The 20,286-nt window shown below is 38.6% G+C and overlaps 1 protein-coding gene across 1 annotated transcript; it reads left to right on the plus strand.

The window, feature by feature from the left end:
- The first annotated feature begins 18,542 nt into the window (after positions 1 to 18,542).
- On the plus strand, positions 18,543 to 19,969 carry LOC112723142 (3-oxo-Delta(4,5)-steroid 5-beta-reductase). Its single transcript, XM_025774391.3, has one exon. The coding sequence runs from the start codon at positions 18,656 to 18,658 to the stop codon at positions 19,781 to 19,783; it is 1,128 nt and encodes a 375-aa protein (XP_025630176.1). The 5' UTR covers positions 18,543 to 18,655; the 3' UTR covers positions 19,784 to 19,969.
- The last annotated feature ends 317 nt before the right edge of the window (positions 19,970 to 20,286 follow it).

Consider the following 20,286-nt stretch of genomic DNA (forward strand, 5'->3'; position numbering starts at 1 on the left):
ATGAATTATTAAGAAGAAAGAATGAAATGGAAGAGGAAGTTCATGCTAGCAGAGTGTTATTGATAGTTCATGGGGTTTTATGTGGATATGCAAATGCTCACTTCTTATTGACTCCTAGGCCTAGAAAGTCTCCTTCAAGCTTCAAGTGACATACTGCTATGACCTCTCATTATTCCTTTATCCTTGGCTTTTACTTTATTCACAAGCTTTATTTGAGTGTCATGTGTAGCAAGTTCATTTTCTTTTCTTTCTACTTGACACATTATTCACCATAGACACTTGGCTCACATTCCTTCTTAAAACATTGATGCCCAGCACCTCTTTGGGCTACTAAATGCTTTGTAGTTAGGTTGCTCTTGATAGTGGATTTTCAGCTGATGATCCCGGATTAGTTAACCCAAGTCATCAAGTGTTGAGGCACTCCTAAGAGCTTACTAATCCAAGCAGATCCTAGTACAAAAACATCACAGGCATATATATCAGAGTTCAAGCTATTGGTGTCCAGCTTTGTTTCTTTTTGTTTTTCTTTTGTTTTGCCACCTTTTAGCTTTCTTTGTTCTTTCTTTCTTTTTGTTTTTCTTTCTAACCAAGGAATTCTATTTAATTGAGATTCATAGACAGTAGGCCACTCTCTACTTAGAAGGAGATATCCTAGCTCTTTATTCACTAAAAGTGAGCTATTATACAATCACACACATACCACCACTTACTTTTATTCCACTTCTAACTAACAGAGACTATTATTCTTCACATTCAAACTGTTCTTTTATTGAATTAAAAGATGTAGGGGACAACATATGCTTCTTGTCAAGTGAAAATGAACACACGAGCCAACATAAAAAAACAGCCTACTTAAAAAAAACAAAAACATAATTGATGCATACTACACTAACAGTTTCTGTTAAAATGGGCATATTCATACTTCCAAATTAGAGCAATTCAATACTGATGGAGTTAAGTGACAATACAACCTCTTGGTGGCTTCTTCTTCTTTCATCTCAGCTAATGGTGAGTAGTCCTCCCAGAAGAGTGATTGATTTTCTGCAGTGTTAATGGAAGTTGCTTGTTTCTCAAGCCCTTATGTGATTTGTTAGTGTGCAAGACTTTCTTGTAGGCGTTTGAACTTACTTTGGTGTGTGAACACCAAACTTAGTCTCTTGCCATGTTTCTTATCCATAACCATATGTGAAAGCCTAAATCTTTGCTAAAGGTAATAAAACTGAAAACTAGAAACAGACAATGCTTAAATGATTTGTCAGATTGCTTGGAGCTGGTAACTCTTTATATAGAAAGTGAGAATGTGCTTTTAAGTAAGATTTTGGTGGAACACCAAACTTAGAATCCTTCATTCTCTCTTAATATGTTTTGGTGTGAAACACCAAACTTAGCTCCTTGCAATACATACCACTCATTTAACCTTTTTATTGAACTAACTATGAAAAGAAAACTACCTCAGGTTGGGTTGCCTCCCAACAAGCGCTCTTTTATTGTCACTAGCTTGACATCTTTCAATTCTTTTTTTAAGAGGGCTGTAGGTGTTGAACCTCTTTTTCCTTAACCCATTGTCCTCCCAAGTACAACTTTGCTCTGTGACCATTTACAGTGAATTGATTCTTTGTTGCCTCATCTAGCAGTTCAATATTCCCATAGGGAAAAATCTTTGTCACCAAGTATGGGCCAGTCCACTTAGACTTCAGTTTGCCAGGGAAGATTTTAAGCCTCGAATTATACAGGAGCACTTGTTGTCCTGGCTTGAATTCCTTCTTTGTGATCTTCTTGTCATGCCACTTCTTAGCTTTCTCCTTGTATATCTTCGCATTTTCATAAGCTTCCAGTCTGAATTCATCCAGTTCATTTAGTTGTAACAACCTTTTTTCTCCTGCAGCTTGGGGATCAAGGTTGAGGAGTTTAGTGGCCCAAAAAGCTCTGTGTTCAAGCTCTACAGGGAGGTGGCAGGATTTGCCATATAATAGCTGAAAGGGTGACTTGCCAATAGGAGTTTTAAAAGCTGTCCTATACGCCCACAATGCATCCTCTAGCTTTCTAGCCCAATCTTTTCTTGTGATTCCCACTGTTTTCTCTAGGATCTTCTTTAATTCTCTATTTGCAAGTTCAGCTTGGCCGTTCGTCTGAGGATGGTAAGGTGTGGCTACTTTGTGAATTACTCCATATTTGTGAAGGAGTTTCTCCATTTGTTTGTTGCAAAAGTGACCACCACCATCACTGATAAGACCTTTGGGCACTCCAAACCTAGTGAAGATGTGCTTTTTGAGGAATTGGAGGACGATCTGTGCATCACAGGTGGTTGTGGCTATGGCTTCTACCCATTTTGAGACATATTCCACTGCTACCAGGATGTATCTAAAAGAATAGGAAGGAGGAAAAGGTCCCATGAAATCAATTCCCCACAGATCGAACAATTCTAATTCCAAAATAAAATTTTGAGGCATCTCATTCCTTCTTGTTAATCCTCCTGCTTTCTGGCATTCATTACATTGGTGTACATATTCTCTGGCATCTTTGAAAATAGTTGGCCAATAGAAGCCACTCTGCAGTATTTTTGCGGCTGTTTTTTCTGGGCCAAAGTGTCCACCATAAGCTGAACCATGACAATGCCACAAGATGTCCCTCACTTCACTTTCAGGAATACACCTCCTAATTACTCCATCAGAGCATCTCTTGAATAAGAAGGGTTCATCCCATGAAAATTTCCTTGCTTCTTTAATCAACTTCTTCACTTGTTGCTTAGATAATTCTTGCGGTATCTTCCTTTCCACTTTGTAATTTGCTATGTCAGCAAACCAAGGTGCTTGATGGATCTGCAGAAGGTGCTCATCTGGGAAGCTTTCATTTATGGGCTGGGATGCTTTTTGATTTGTTTCATGTGGTAGTCTTGACAGATGATCAGCGACCTGATTTTCAGTGCCCTTCTTATCTCTTATTTCAATGTCAAATTCTTGTAGGAGCAGTATCCACCTGATGAGTCTTGGTTTAGCATCCTGTTTTGACATCAAATACTTAAGTGCAGCATGATCAGTGTAAACTACAACCTTCGATCCTATCAGATATGATCTAAACTTATCAAATGCATAGACTACAACTAGCAACTCTTTTTCTGTTGTAGTGTAATTTCTTTGGGCCTCATTCAACACTTTACTTGCATAATATATGACATGATGCAAATTCCCCTTCTTTTGCCCAAGCACAGCACCAATTGCAATGTCACTTGCATCACACATGAGTTCAAAAGGTAATCCCCAATCTGGGGGTGTGATTATTGGTGCTGTTGTGAGTTTATTTTTTAAAGTTTCAAATGCATGCTGACAGTTTTCATCAAAAACAAAAGGGTTATCAAGCATTAACAGATTACTTAAAGGTTTGGCTATTTTTGAAAAGTCCTTGATAAACCTTCTGTAAAATCCGGCATGCCCCAAGAAACTTCTAACAGATTTCACATTAATTGGTGGAGGGAGTTTTTCTATAATCTCAACTTTTGCCTTATCAACCTCTATCCCTTTTCTTGAGACTTTATGGCCAAGAACAATTCCTTCGGGTACCATAAAATGGCATTTCTCCCAGTTTAAAACCAAATTAGTTTCTTGGCACCGTTTCAAGACAAGAGTTAAATGGTTTAGGCAAGCATTGAAATTATCACCAAAAACCGAGAAGTCATCCATGAAGACTTCTAAAAATTTTTCAACCATATCAGAAAAAATGGAGAGCATACACCTTTGAAATGTGGCAGGGGCGTTGCAGAGCCCAAAAGGCATCCTTCTATATGCAAAAACTCCAAATGGACATGTGAAGGCAGTTTTCTCTTGGTCCTTGGGGTCTACCACGATTTGATTATACCCAGAATATCCGTCCAAAAAACAGTAATAGGCATGGCCGGCTAACCTTTCCAGCATCTGATCAATGAATGGGAGAGGGAAATGATCCTTCCTGGTGGCATCATTCAATCTTCTATAATCTATGCACATTCTCCACCCAGTCACTGTTCTAGTAGGGATCAACTCATTCTTCTCATTAGTGATGACTGTCATCCCTCCCTTCTTTGGTACAACTTGAACCGGGCTTACCCATGGGCTGTCAGATATTGGGAATATTATCCCTGCATTCCACAACTTCATTACTTCCTTCTGGACAACTTCCTTCATTGTAGGATTTAGCCTTCTTTGTGGTTGAACCACTGGTTTGGAATTATCTTCCAAGAGGATCTTATGCATACATACTGCAGGGCTGATTCCCTTCAGATCATCAATGGTCCATCCTAAAGCATCTTTGTGAGCTTTGAGTACATCAAGAAGTTCTCCTTCTTCCTTCTTTGACAGGGATGAATTAATGATTACTGGGAAGCTCTCCGATGTGCCAAGGAATGCATATTTGAGATGGGTGGGTAAAGGTTTCAATTCTTGTCTTCGTACATCTTCTTTCTTATCTTGCCTTTCATATTGCTCAGTAAAGGTCTCAGCCACTTGTTCCTCTGTTGTTTCTTGATTTCCTTCTTGCTCTTGAAAATTTTCTTCCAAAGTTTCTTCCACCAAACTATCTATCATATCTACTCTCACATAATCTTCTTGCTCAGGAGCGTTTTGCATTGATTTGAACACATTTATAATCATTTGTTCATTATGGACCCTGAAGGTCATTTCTCCTTTTTCAACATCAATGATGGCCCTTGCTGTGTGTAGAAATGGCCTTCCCAGAATGATTGAGTCGTTTCCTTCTTCTTCAGTATCCAAAATTACAAAATCTGCTGGGAAGATAAACTCCCCAATCTTTACTAACAGATTCTCCACAATTCCATTAGGTGTCTTGATTGATCTGTCAGCCATGACTAGTGACATCCTGGTGGGTTTAAGTTCTTCTATGGCAAGTTTTCTCATCATTGAGAGAGGCATTAAGTTGATGCTGGCACCCAGGTCACAGAGGGCCTTGTTGAGAATTATCTTGCCAATAGTGCATGAGACTACAAAGCTTCCCGGATCCTTAAGTTTTGGTGGAATACCCCGTTGGATCACAGCACTGCATTCCTCTGTGAGTAATATGGTTTCCCTTTCAAGCCAACTTCTTTTCTTGTTGATAAGATCCTTCAGAAACTTGGAATACAGAGGCATTTGCTCAAGTGCTTCGGCCAAGGGAATGTTGATTTCCAGCTTCTTAAAAATCTCAAGGAATTTGTGAAAATGCTTGTCATTAATTTCTTTGTTGAACCTCTGAGGGTAAGGCAGTGGAGGTGTGACACTTTTTCCTCTTTGTTGCTGCCCCTGAGTTACTTCTCTTGAGCTATGTGGCTGGTTGTTCTTCTCCTTGAGTTTCTCAGTGTCTTTGTTTGGCATCACATCTTGCTCCTTATCCTCATCTGCCTTTGTTTGCTTTTCATCCTCCTTTGGTTCTTTGGTGTTCTCCGCTTGCTTCCTTGTAGTGTCACTGTTACTTATCAATGTTCTCCCACTCCTCAATTGTATTGCCTTGCATTCCTCCTTGGGATTCGGGATTGTGTCACTGGGCAGTGAGTTTGAAGGTCTCTCAACAGATACTTGCTTGGAGAGTTGCCCCATCTGTCTCTCTAGGCTCTTTATAGAGGCTTCCTGATTCTTGGCTACCATTTCTTGGTGTTTCAACATTTTGTCTATCATGGCTTCCAAGTGAGTGATTCTTTGGGCTTCAGGTGATATTTGAGGTGGGTTATGAGATGTGGGTGGTGGATGGCAGGCATTTTGGTTGGTGGGTTGGTTATTAGATTGGTATTGGTTAATGTTGGAGTAGTTGTTTTGAGGTTTTCTGTATGGGTTTTGGTTAGTCTGCTGCTGGTTGTGATTTTGGTTGTTTCTTGGGTTGTGTTGGTTTGAGTTCCTCTGCCATGGTTGTTGGTTTTGGATATGGTTATCTCCCCATCTGAGGTTTGGGTGGTTTTTCCAGGATGGATTGTATGTATCAACATACACTTCATTTGGTCCTTGGTTGTGCATATACTGTACTTGCTCTTGTTGTTGTTCTTCTTGAGTTTCTTCACTCTGTCCCCATGTGGTTGATGGTTGGCTAGTGTTGACTGCTGCAACTTGGAGACTATCAATCCTCTTGGCCATTTGCTCAAATTGTTGTTGAATTTGCTGCTGCATCATCTTGTTTTGAGCTAGGATTGAATCCACTCCTTCTAGCTCCATAACTCCTCTCCTTTGTGATGGTTGGCGGCTTCTTTGATGAGCAAAGAAATATTGGTTGTTGGCCACCATATCCACAAGATTCTGAGCTTCCTCAGCAGTTTTCATCAGTTGTAGTGAACCTCCAGCAGAATGATCTAATGCTTCCTGAGATTTCAATGTAAGGCCTTCATAGAAATTTTGCAGTACATCCCATTCATTGAACATCTCTGGGGGGCATTTTCTGATTAAGGCTTTGTACCTCTCCCATGCTTCATACAAGGATTCAGCATCTAATTGAGTGAATGTCTGCACCTCGGTTTTCAGCCTGATGACTCTCTGGGGTGGATAGAATTTGGCTAGAAATTTAGTCACCAAGTCATCCCAACTAGTGATACTTCCTTGGGGAAAAGTTTCAAGCCATTGTGCAGCCTTATCCCTTAATGAGAACGGGAACAGCAGAAGCTTGTAAGTTTCAGGATTCACGCCATTGGATTTGACAGTGTCACAGATCCTTAAGAAGGTAGATAGATGTTGATTTGGATCCTCCAATGGTCCTCCCCCAAATGAGCAATTGTTCTGGACCAATGTGATGAGTTGTGGCTTCAGTTCAAAGTTATTTGCATTGACATTAGGGGTGAGAATGCTGCTTCCACAATGTCTAGCATTTGCAAAAGTATAGGAAGCCAATACTCTCCTCTGTTGTGGTGGATTATTAACTCCTCCTCCTGGATTAGATGTATCTCCTTCCATCTCGTGGAATTCTTCGTCTGATTCTTCTTCTCCAACAATACTTTTCCCTCTTTCGGCTCTTCTTAACCTCCTGAGAGTTCTTTCGTCTTGTTCATGAAAATTGGGTATGGCTCTTCTTGTACCTGACATACAAGCAGAACATAAGAGCGCACAAACCAGTGATACTTCAATCTACTGCTAGAATGAAGTTTTAGTTAGCTTAAGCAAAAATTCAAACAGTTAGTGGGTTAATCAAAGGTTAAAGAAAGATAAAGAAAAAGTGCTTGATCTAGATCACCACCTCACTTAATCATTGTCAATCTAATCAATCCCCGGCAACGGCGCCAAAAACTTGATGAGATATTTTGATGAGAAACGAATCTCTCACAAAACATCACAAAACTAACCGGCAAGTGTACCGGGTCGTATCAAGTAATAAAAACTCACGGGAGTGAGGTCGATCCCACAGGGATTGAAGGATTGAGCAATTTTAGTTTAGTGGTTGATTTAGTCAAGCGAATCAAGTGTTGGTTGGGTGATTTGTGATTTGCAGAATGTAAATTGCATGAAATTAAAGAGAGCGGGAAAGTAAATTGCTGAAAATTAAAGAACAAGAAATTAAATGGCAGAAACTTAAAGTGCAAGAAATGTAAATTGCAGAAACTTAAAGTGCAAGAAATGTAAATTGCTTGGAATGTAAAGGGAATTGGGATGTGGATTTGCAGAATTTAAACAAGGAAAAACTAAATTGCATCAAACAGAAGAAGGATAAGGGAATTGGGATTGAACCGGAAATAAAGCAGAAAAGTAAATGAACATAAGAAGCAGTAAACAGGGAATTGAAATGAGAAATTCAGATCTCAGGACTCAGAGACTAGAAAACCAAGTCTAGATCTCAATGCCTTCCTAGATCCAACAAGAACAATAGCAAGGAAATTGTAAATTGCAAAGAAAAGAGATGAAGATCAAGCAACAGAAACAGAAATGCTAATTCAATTGACAGTAAAGGAAACAGAGAGATCCAAGATTGAGATTGAAACAGAATTTCTTCAATTCTCCAATCCAAGATCCAAGACAAAGGTAAAATGAAATTGCAAGTAAAAGGAAACAAAGAAATTCAAGTTCACTCCGTAACAAAAGCTTCCCGAAAACTCTTCTAAAAATTCTAAAAAGAAAGCTCCTAAAGGAAAACTCTCCAGGAAAAGCTCTCTTAATAACTTGAATTCTATCCTATTTATACACTTTCCAAAAATGATCTTCAAGCCTTGAGTTGGGCCTTTGTTCTTGGTGGAATTGGGTTGAAAGAGGCCTTGGTTGATTGCTCTTGAAGATTGAAGAAGAACCGAAGTGAACCAATTGAACCGGTTTTTGAAGTTGGCCAAAGATGATCTCAATGTTAGGGTCAAAGTTAGGGGTCTAACTTTGCCCCTAACTTTTCATAGCAGCAAGCTTGATTTCCTGGTTTGGACGTTGGTGCCAACGTTAGGGGTCTAACTTTGACCCTAACGTTGGCAATGCTTATTGCTAATGGCGCCAACGTTAGCCTCCAAGTTAGGGGGCTAACGTTGGCGCAAACGTTGGCCTTCCCTCTTTGTATTTTAAGTGCCAACGTTAGCCTCCAAGTTAGGGGGCTAACGTTGGCGCAAACGTTGGCCTTCCTCCTTTGTGATTCAAGTGCCAACGTTAGCCTCCAAGTTAGGGGGCTAACGTTGGCGCAAACGTTGGTGCCCAGGGGAGAAACTCTCAAGTTCCAACGTTAGCCTCCAAGTTAGGGGGCTAACGTTGGAGCTAACGTTGGCCACTTCCAGGGAGTGATTTACATGCCCAACGTTAGCCTCCAAGTTAAGGGGCTAACGTTGGGGCTAACTTCATGCAACCCGGTTCAATTTTCACTTATTCCATTGTCCTTTCTTCACTCCTAGCCATTCCTCTTTGCTTCAACCTTTCTCCAAGCCTTCTTCACCTATCATTGATCAACCAAACTAATCAAAGCTTTGCTCAAAATCATGAGGTATTCAATATTCCACAATATGCAACAAATATAGCTCAAAACCTCATGAAATGGCATGAATTCACCTATGGTTGGTTCAATCAAGGGAAACATGAAAATCTTCTCAATTAGCTTGCTTGTAGCTCAAGAAAGTGCATAATTCTAATGAAAACTAAAGAAAAAGATTAGCTAAAATGGGCTAGGATGACTTGTCATCATCGCGCACCAGACCTGCGCGCACGCGGCATGTACGCGTCCGCGCGCATTGGGGGAAAGGGAGATTCATGCGTGAGCGTGCAGTGCGCGCTAACGTGGGGTGGCATATTAGGCAGGGGCGCGTGCGCGTACGGTGCGCGCACGCGTACATGAGATTGCGCCTGAGGCTTAGAATGGGCTTGAGGCACGCCCGACTCTTGGGTTCGTGGCCTAGATTGGTGGCAACACGCAAGGACGCGCGCGCGGTAAATGCGCGTTCGCGTATATTGACGAATTGTGAAATGGCGCGCTGGCGCAATGCATGCGCTCGCGCAGATCGGGTTGGGCCTGGGGCCTAAAGCTAGCCCAGAAATGGCTTAACTCTCTGGGGTTTGGCTCAATCATTTGCAGCAGCAAATCGGCGCGGACGCGGCAGGTGCGCGTCCGCGCGAACTTCCATGTTCTAATAGTCGGCGCGCCCGCACGTAGTGCGCGTCCGCGTGGGTCAGGTTGGGCTCAAGGCACAATGTTTGCCCAAGAGAGGCCCAACTCTCGGGAGTGTGGCTCGTGGTGCATGCGCACCGGGACGCGTACGCGTACGTTGTGCGCGCGCGTCCACGCCTTTTTTTTTTCAGAAAAAAAAAATTGCTGGGGGCTCCCCTTAGTGTTCACAACTCTTATTTACTCAACCATCATACAATTCACAAAAATGCAATTTTTGATATTATTCATCTACTACTAAACACAACATGCATGTGACTAAGCTAACAATTAAGTTGTACAAACAAATTTGTATGAAACATCTACCTACAATGGTAACTCAAATCACTTATTAAGTAAATTTAAAAGAGTGGAAAGAGTTTACCATGGTGGGGTGTCTCCCACCTAGCACTTTTAGTTTAAGTCCTTAAGTTGGACATTTTGAGAAGCTTATTGTCATGGTGGCTTATGTTTGTACTCGTCCTTGAATCTCCAAGGATCTTTGCTTCTCAATTGGTTGACAGAATTTCCAACCATTTTCGTCAAGCTTGGGCAAAGTTCTACCCAAGATATGAGTCCCCCTAGTTGCTCTTCACCTAGCGAGCCGGGGTCCCATATCTTATCTTCGCACCCGTCTTGAGGTTGATCATCATTATTAGTCCAACCGGGTGGTGAGTAAGGTGAATTCTCTATATAGTGGCCAACAATCCTCCTAGACCTGTCTATTTGAGCACTACTCCAACCTTTATATCTCATGTTTGATGCATCAACCATAATGAGCCTTGATTTGCAACGCCAACCACGAAACATCTTTCGCTTACGCTTTATCCCACAAAGGATCCTAAGTTGACCATCCGTTTCAAGCAAGCCATACTCAAGTGGGACAATAAAGCTAATAGAGATGAATTTTACCCACTCAAGTGAAGGAGTAGATGGCCACCTAGGCAAAGATGCTTCCAAAGATCTTGACAAAGCATAACCAACCCCCGTTCTTCTATTTCTAGGGACTTCCACCTCTTCACAAGATTTCTCTAATTCAATCCTTTGTTCATTAATAATCAAACTATCTAAGCCTTTTCCCTTAATCAAACTATAATTGGGAGGGTGAAAGGAGTTTACCTCCACAACCTTTTCAAATGCACCGGGGGAAGGTTTTTCAAGTTCAAAGGATTCTCCACTACTAGGACTTGATGCTGGCTCTTTATTGCCATGGGAACTCCGTTCTTGCTCTATCTCATCCAAGTCTTCATATGGAATATGCCTTGGAAGGTGTGCACTTTCCTCCCTAGCATCAATTTCAATCATCTTGGAGGGGTTTTCTTCAACTCTATGTTCCCATGGAAGCTCCGCATCTCCTAAGTCTTCTACCACTTCTTCCTTGTCTTCAACAATTAAAGCTTCCTCCAATTGTTCCAATACAAAGCAACTTTCCTTATTTCCCACCAGAGTTTCCAATCTCTCCTTCATGCTATGTTCTTCATTTGATTCTCCACATGTAGCCATGGGAGTTCCTTGAGTGTTCAAGCATTGGGAGGCTAATTGATTTGTTACCGCATCCAAGGCGGCCATGAAATGTTGCACATCCCTTTTCATCTCTTCTTGCCCTTGAACAAGAACACCAAGGGTTTCATCCCTTAGAGATTGGGGTGGGTGGAAGGGTTCATTAAATGGGGAGGAGGGTTCATAGTAGGAAGGTGGTTCTTCTTGGTAGAGTTGTGGTGGTTCTATGTTTGGTTCATATTGCTCATATGGTTGTTGGTAGGATGGATATGGATTAGGGTCATATGAAGATGGTTGGTAAGAAGGGGCTTGTGAGTATGGTTGGGAGTTATGTTGAGGGTATGAATCATAGGCATATGGTGGTGGTTCTTGAAAATCACAAGGTGAGTCACCATAGCCATTGGATTGGTATGCATCATAGAATGGCTCTTCTTCATAGTGCATTGGTGGAGGTTGTTGCCATGAGGATTGATCATATGCATATGGCTCCTCCCATCTTTGGTTGTCCCATCCTTGATACACATCTCCATTATAGTCCTCATCACCTACAACATGTTGATAACCAAACTCATAGCCAAGGTGAGAATTCATGATAGCAAGAGGAGAATGAAAACAAAATCAAATAAGAAACAAGAAAATTAAATCCTAAAACTAGCAAGAGCTAACAAAAGCAAACATATTCACAATATTCACATATATACAATAACCAATAACATAACACCATTGCAAGTCCCCGGCAACGGCGCCATTTTGACGAATGGATTTTTGATGGTATAGAATTTCACAAATGAATTCTCGTTGCAAGTATAGTTTCTAAACCAATCACTAATCCTTTCATACAAAAAGTTGTTTGTCACTAGTACAAACCCCTAAAATTTATAAACCGAAGTATTCAAACCTCGGGTCGTTCTCCCTAGGAATTGTAATGAAGTGTCTTGTTATTGGTTATGAGTTATTTTGGGGTTTTAGATAAGAAGCATGAAAAGTAAATGGCAATGAAAATAAACTAACAACTATAAAAGGTTCTTGGCAAGATGTGAGAACTAGAAGTCCTATCCTAGTTATCCTTCTCAATTGTGATGAGAATTGTTCATTGCTACCACTTAGTTAACCCTTACTAATTAAAGGAAAGTCAAGTGGATGAATTGACTTGAGCCACAAGTCCTAGCCAACTTCCAAGGAAAGACTAGCTTTAGTGCACTCCAAACCAATTAGCAATCTCTCCAATTATCAATCAACAAAGGAATTAGATAACTCAAGTGTCACTAATTACTCTACCTAGGCCAAGAGGAACAAAATCTACACTAAAACTAAAAGAGGCATTTCAACAAACACATAGAGTGCGATAGAAGTAAACATTATTAATTGCAAGAATTAAAAGGAATCTACAACTACAAAAACAAGAGATCAACAATAGAAAAGCAAAGAAGAAACATTTATTATGAATTACCTCTTATTGAATTGGAAGAATGTAGAAGGAACAATACTAGATCTACAACAAAGTATAAGAACAACATAAAGGAAATTACAATAAAAGAATGGAAGAAGAATCAATGTAACTACATGGAATTGAGATGTAGAAGTAGAAGAACATGAATCTTAATCTAGATCTAAGAACTAAACCTAATCCTAATCCTAATTCTAGAGAGAAGTGAGAGCTTCTCTCTCTAAAACTCTAAACTAAAAGTGATTAGTGGTTGGGAGTGATTATTAGTCAAAAGTGATGATTATGATTATCATGCCTTCCCCTTAATCCTTCATCCTTTTATTCCTTTCCCTTAGCAATTTGGCGCCAAAAATGGGTTCAGAAACCCTCTCAAATCGCCAGGCACGTGTTGCATTAGTGAGGTCATGTGCCCTCATCGACGCGTGCGCGCACGGTACGCGTGCGCGTCCCTGGCTAATTCTGCGATGTGCGCACGAGCGCCTTGTACGCGTGCGCGTGCATGGCTGACTTTGCTTCTTTGACTTTTTATGCTTCTCTCCACTTGTATGCTTCCTTCCTTGCTTCCTTTGATCCATGCCTAGCCTATTTCAATCCCAGAATTACTAGCAAACACATCAAGGCATCTTATGGAATCAAAGAAGAACTAGAATTCATCAAAATAAGGCTTAAAAAGCATGTTTTTACACTTAAGCACAAATATGGGAGAGATAACAAAATCATGCTAATTCCTAGGCTAAATGTGACAAAGGTTATCAAAATACTCTAAATTCAATGCGAAACAAACCGTCAAATTGGGGTTTGTCAATTATAGTGAAATTCCATCATGTTTGTGATGGAGACTGGATGTAGGCTGGACTGCACTTAGCAGCTGAACCAGGATATATCTTGGTGTAATCTTTCTTCTCTCCAACTCCATTTCTGATCTCTACTGCACAGGAGCAAAAAACTAAAATTATCTCGTGCCAAGTGACGAGACAAAACAAAAAGTATCGTGGCAAGTGACGAGCAAAAACAAAAAGTCTCGTGTCCAGAGACGAGCTAAAACAGAAAAGCCTCCTCTGCATTCAGCAAGTGTCAGCAACATAAGAAAATGGGGCTAAGATTCAACCCCCCCCCTTCTCTTAGCCACTGAAACCATCATCACCGAAATGGGTTACGACCTGGATTTGAAAAACAACAACAGAATATGGTATGAGAACCGGAGGTTCTCAGTATGGTAACAACGCCCAGTAATATAAGATATAAGACTTTGGGACGCCAGAGAAAATCCTAGATCTTCACATCAAGCATAGATTCAAACTTATAAAACAAATAAATAAATCTTTAAACAGGTCATCTAACTTAGGGGATTTCTAACTATCAGTTCACCGCTGTCCGACAGCCTTCACCAACCTAACCTCCATGCGATCCCATCGCCACCGCCTACCGAACCTCCTCAATCCTAGTAGAAAGTACAAATAGTTGCATACAAGTAATACACAATAAATAATCAAGTATAGCAAGTAAATCAAGAAGCAATTAAGCATGTTATATAATTAGACATAGTCTGCAAATAAACAAAGCAAACAACCACATAAAAAATACAAATGATGAATGTCTGTCCTATTGGCTGTGATATCACATTGTTGGTTCAACTACCAACCCGACACATCCCCATGGAAATGTTGCATTTCAGTCACGAATAAAATGGGAACCCTCAGAGATATCATGCCCGACACATGGTCCAGGGATATAGTGTCCGACACACTCTTGTGATTCCAAAAAGATGCAAGTGGGATTCTCAGTCACAGACTTCACATCTCAACGTAAGCAGGATTAACCATCGCGCTTATGCTGCCGTCGCGACCTTGACAGGCGAAATTAACCTACCGTCCTTGTCAGGCGCATAACATCTCAACAATATCAGCGTACAGCAGTGTATATCAATGGTTCTTAGTGATCATCCTCAGTATTCAATAATGTTTTCATTCATCTCCAAGTCTCGACCCGTCATAACCATCATCAATTTCTTGACTTCACAAACATGTCATCAACTCTTAAGTTTTCATAGTCATCAACAATATAATACCCAGCCGGTCCACTCACAACTTCAAAAATCTAATTCTTCGTCTTCTCAACTTGTTATCAGAAAATATCTAGTGAAACTCACTTTTTGTATTTTCTTATATTTCAAGCCTAAAAACAAGCTAAGAAATATTAAATAAGCGTTATGAAAGTTTACAAGTTTGCTGAGAAGGTAAAACGGTTAAAAACAGAATTTTCTATTGAAAAATAGGGCTTATGCATATGCTTAGAGTTGTGCGTACGCATAGAGGTGTGCATACGCACTAGGGATGTACATGGGCGGGGCCACACTGGGTTTGGCTTTACCCAGACCCGGTCCAAAATGTAAATCGGGCCTAATTTTTAGACCCTAACCCGATGAAACATACGCACCTTTGGGCCGGGTGAAAATCGAGTAAAAACCAGGTCTTTAGCATGTAAAAATCACCTAATCTCTAACCATTATTTCACAATTCACATAGTAAAATTCACTTAAAAAAATATAACAAGAACCAACCCTTCTCTAAAATTAAAGCATAATCATAATCAATACTAATATTGTCTAATAATACCAAATATTTAAATCAATACAAATAACACAATATTATGCATTAGTATAAAGTCTTATGCATTTTAAATATAAAACATTAACTTATAATCTTATAATGACTAATAACACAAAATATTAAGGTTCATAATATTTAAATTCCACATAAGAATAGCCATCATACATCACTAATAACACAAAATATTAATTGTGTATGATGACCGAGCCACCGGGACGAGTTCGAGTGACCCGAGCTATGGCCTGGACCCGACCCGAAATAATGACTGGATCTATTTTTGAGACCCTTATCCGGCCCCAGATCCGATGAAATCACACTAAATCAGCCCCTAAAGTGTTTGGGGCCGGGCCGGGTCTTCGGGTCGGGTCGGGCCATGTACACCCCTAGTACGCACACAAAGTAAAAATTTCATCTTGTGCATAAGCATGAAGACGTGCACACACACTCAACGGAATGCACTTCCCAACTTGTGCGTACGCACATCCCTTGTGCGTACACACGAGTCATAACACTCGTTCTGCTCGGTGCGTAGGCACAGGTGTGTGCGTGGGCACACAAACCAGAACTTACAATTTTCTGCAACATCACAGAATTCAACTTTTTGACACCAACTTCCAATGATCATATCTTTTTCTACAAAATTCTTATTTCCACGAAATCTAAACCGTTTTAAAACTCTTTGAATTATCTTTAATTTGATAAGAAAATCCAATCAATTTCAAAAATCGAGATTCAATATATGATCTGCCAAAGTTGGCCAAAAATTCATTTTTACCAAAAATCTTTAAACCTCAATTTTACCAAAACTCTCAATTCAAAACCACTTATTCCACATCCAAACCAGTCCCAATGTACCTAAATTATATTCATATACCTTCTTATTATTTCACAACTTAGCAATATATAGTATCATCCATTCCATACACCAAATTTCACTTATAAAACTCAAATCTCAATAATTACCATCACAAAATATTATTTTACCATTCTCAATATTTATCAACATCAACAAGTCTCATAATTCATTATCAATCCTCATAATCATCATTATCTAATCCTACAATATAAATCAACATCATCATTCACCGAAATCATCACAATCATCAAAATCATCATACATCACAATTATCAACAACCAATTCAATCCCATCCTAAGGTCTACTAGTCTAAGTGTCCAAAAATATTACATATTACATAGAGAAAACCGAAACCACACCTTAGTCGATTCTCAATACGTGCAAAACATCAAATTTGAGTCCAAATCAAGTCTCTTATCACCAATAAATCATCAACTCACATCTAACGCTCCAATAAATTCCAACAATCGCAAGAACTCATAAATTTTAAGGTGATTATTTGTTACTATTTTTTAATTTATGTTATTGATTGTTCTTGACATTAAAATTTGTGAAGTTGTTGAAGACTTAAAGCTTGACTCTTTGGCAATGGGTAGCAGAGGCTTGGGTGCCATTCAGAGATACTAACTTTATTATTATTTATAGAAAACCTTCATGCTTAACACTGTTTTGTTTTCAATGAGAACAAGTTACTGATAAACATATTGATTGCAAGGTATTGTTGGGGAGTGTTACAAATTATGTAACTACAAATGCAACTTGTCTGTAATAATTGTCAAAGACTCTATCCCTTCTACTGTTTGATCATGTTGTTGCCCTTTGCTGATAATGTTTTTAGTTTTTATAAATAAATTAGCTTTGTGTTGAACTGCAGTATGTCTTGTTAAAATTAGAATTTTGTTGTTAGAATAATGTGCAATATTTTTAGTTTATTATTATAAAGTGGCTACCATTCACATAAATTTAATTATCATCTAAAATTTTTAATTATCTCCTTATTAAAGTTATTATAATTTTTTTGGTTTTAGGACATTCTCTTATCTTGTTTATTATTTAACTTTTGAATTTATATTTTGATAAGATCACGTAATTTTAGTTGATGACATTTTATATAGTATTTTAAATTTAAAAGATATTTAAATTTTATATTAGACTATAATTATATTTTAAGATATTTATTTATAATTTATTTATTATTTTATTCTAAAACAGTCTTTTGTTGAAGTATAATTGGATTGATTAGATCCGTAAATGAATGAATCAGTAATTAAAACAATTCAATGACTGAACTGATTCTCAAAACTTTCACACTAACACATATATCGATATTTAGGTGTAGTATATATAAATGTAATAAAAAAATTTTATTTTTTATTAAAACACAATTAAATTAAATATAAAAAATACGTATTAAATAAATATCAATATTCAATAAATATTGTGTTCAAAATATGTCTAATATATAAATACATTACTTTATAGCTAATTACTAAATTTTTTTTAGGTATTTTGGAGGATCATGGCCACCTTAGCCCCTTAGTTTTGCGGTTGCTTTTATCGATCTCAAAATCTCAATAATATAATTAGTACTATCGAAATAGACTATTTGAATGCACGTTACCAATATTATTATTTTTTCTTTTTAGTAGCTAAAAGCCTAAAACGGGGCTTAAAAGCCCAACAGAAAATTACATATAAAAAATAAAACGGAGTCTGGAAGCCCCTCTACAATCATCATCTAGTATATATTTGATTTTTCTAGGATAGTTATCTATGAAATAAAAACTTAACTCTCTACCGACACTTCTTTTGACTAACCAATCTGCACACACATTTCCCTCCCTGTAAGTGTGCTTAAAAATCAAAATCCAATCTCTTTCCATCATTAGACCAACACTTCCAATCTTATCTTATTATTTAAAAGCCATGTTGTGCTTAACTCCAATAATATATGCTAACAATAGTCGCGGTTCGGTCCAGTTCTCAATTTTGACCACTCTGAGTCTGACCCATTTTGGACGGATTTACCAAATTTTCAATGGGAACCAGCTCATCTACATTCAGTATAAGGCACGGACCAAGTAATAACAATTATTAAAGTCCTAAATTTATTTTTTTTATTTTTTTTATTTTAATTATTATTTAACTTAATTAAATTTAATTCTTATGCTATCACTTTTTTATATATTTAAATTTTATTCTTAATTAAAAAACTAATAAATTATAACTTAAATAGTCAAATAATGTAATCTTCACATCTTTATTTCTATATATTCGAGTTTTATTTCTAACTAAAAAAAATATTTATTAAAAAAATATTAATAAATATCATAACCTTAGAAAGAAAAATTATTTGCTGTAATAATTTAATGGAAAGTATCTTTATCTTTCTCTTATAACTTTAAGAGAAATATTAAGGGGTAAGTAATTTTTGTGATTTTTTTTTTGGTAATTTAGTAATTTTTGTGATTTGTAGCCATTAAATAGTCATCAATAATGATTTTAATGGTAAAATATTGGAAAAAATTTCATCAAATAGTTCACTTTTCTTTGCTAATTATATACTAACCAGAATTTAACAAAGTTGCTGAAGGAGAGAGTGTATTGTGTATATATAGAGAGAGAGTAATTTCAGCATAAAGATTCAGATATACTAATACTAGTAAACAATTAAACATCAATAATTCACTTCCTTTGTATTCATGGAGAACCAACATTATGTAGCGCTTATAGTTGGAGTCACAGGTATGGTTGGGTTTAACATAGCCCAAGCCTTGAAGAAGCCCGACTGCAAGGGAGGCCCATGGAAGGTTTACGGAGCAGCCCGCCGTCCCCCGCCCGCCACCTGGTTTCCTGCTTCCATCGTGGATGATTTCATCAGCTTCGACGCCGTCGATGCCGCCACCACACAAGCCAGCCTCTCCCCCATAGCCCACGAGGTCACACACCTCTTCTGGGTGGCTCTTCAGTTTCAGGAAGACGAAGAAGCCAACATTGCCACCAACAAAGCCATGCTCCACAACGTTCTTACCACACTCAAATCTTCCCCTTCTTCCCGCCTCACCCACGTAACCCTCCAAACCGGGACAAAACACTACATGGGTCCAATCTTTGACCCGGCCCGGTCAACTCAACTCCTGAGCCATGATCCCCCGTTTCACGAGGACATGCCCCGACTACCGTACCCAAACTTCTACTACGCTCAGGAGGATCTCCTTGCGTCCCACGCGCCTTCTCTGACGTACTCCGTTCACCGATCCTCCATCATAATTGGCGCGTCTTCAAGGAGTGCAATCAACACGCTGGTTATGCTTGGGGCTTATGCCGCGGTTTGCCGCCACCTTACGTTGCCGTTTCGTTACCAAGGAACACGGTACACGTGGGAGCATTTTTGCGACATGACAGACTCCGAGGTTTTAGCGGAGCAGCACGTGTGGGCTGCGGTTACGGATAAGGCCAATAATGAAGCGTTCAATTGCACCAACGGCGACTTGTTTACGTGGAAGAGAATGTGGAAAGTGCTGAGTGAGGTTTTTGATGTTGAGTTTGTTGGGTTTGACGAGAATGATGAAGATAGGGTTGATGTGGTGGAGTTTATGAGAGACAAAGACGAGATTTGGGATGAGATTGTGGAAAAGTATGGACTTGTGAAGACTAAGCTAAAGGAGTTTGCATATTATGAAGCCTTGAAAGTCGTCTTACATTTTGACTTTCAACATGTGTCTAGCATGAATAAGAGTAAGGAATATGGTTTCTTTGGCCACGCCAACACCTTCAAAAGGGTCACATTCTGGGTTCGCAAACTGCGTTTCATGAAGATTATACCCTAGCCACAGTAATATAGATAGAAAACTGCGTTACAGGTGGCACTTAGCAGGTAGCCTTATTAGCCTATTGTTATGTTGAAAATAAAACGCAACAAGCTAGGGGATTCCGTTTATTCCAGTAATTAACTACAACTATCTGATGAACTTTGATCAACTACTATTGAAAGCAGATCCATTTGATGTTAGAAACTTCTTATTTTATTTATTTTTTGAGAATTATCCTCTCATTATAGAATGGTGTCTAGCCCGGCCTTTTTGAAAGTTCATATATTATCAGTTGAATGTTATGGTATCTAAAAAGTTGTGTCTATCTACTAAAAATAGTAAAAAATTAATATTTAATTTAAAAAATATAAAAGTAAATTATTTTTAAAAATTTAAAACTTAGCACAAAAAAATAAATTAGATAAAAATTAGACAATAATTAATAGATACCATAAAATTTCCCATATTATCATTAAAATAGGCCAAATAAAGTTAGCTAATATTAGCTGACCAACTAAAAG

This window comes from Arachis hypogaea, chromosome 11 (genome assembly GCF_003086295.3).
Source record: "Arachis hypogaea cultivar Tifrunner chromosome 11, arahy.Tifrunner.gnm2.J5K5, whole genome shotgun sequence".
Taxonomy (NCBI): domain Eukaryota; kingdom Viridiplantae; phylum Streptophyta; class Magnoliopsida; order Fabales; family Fabaceae; genus Arachis; species Arachis hypogaea.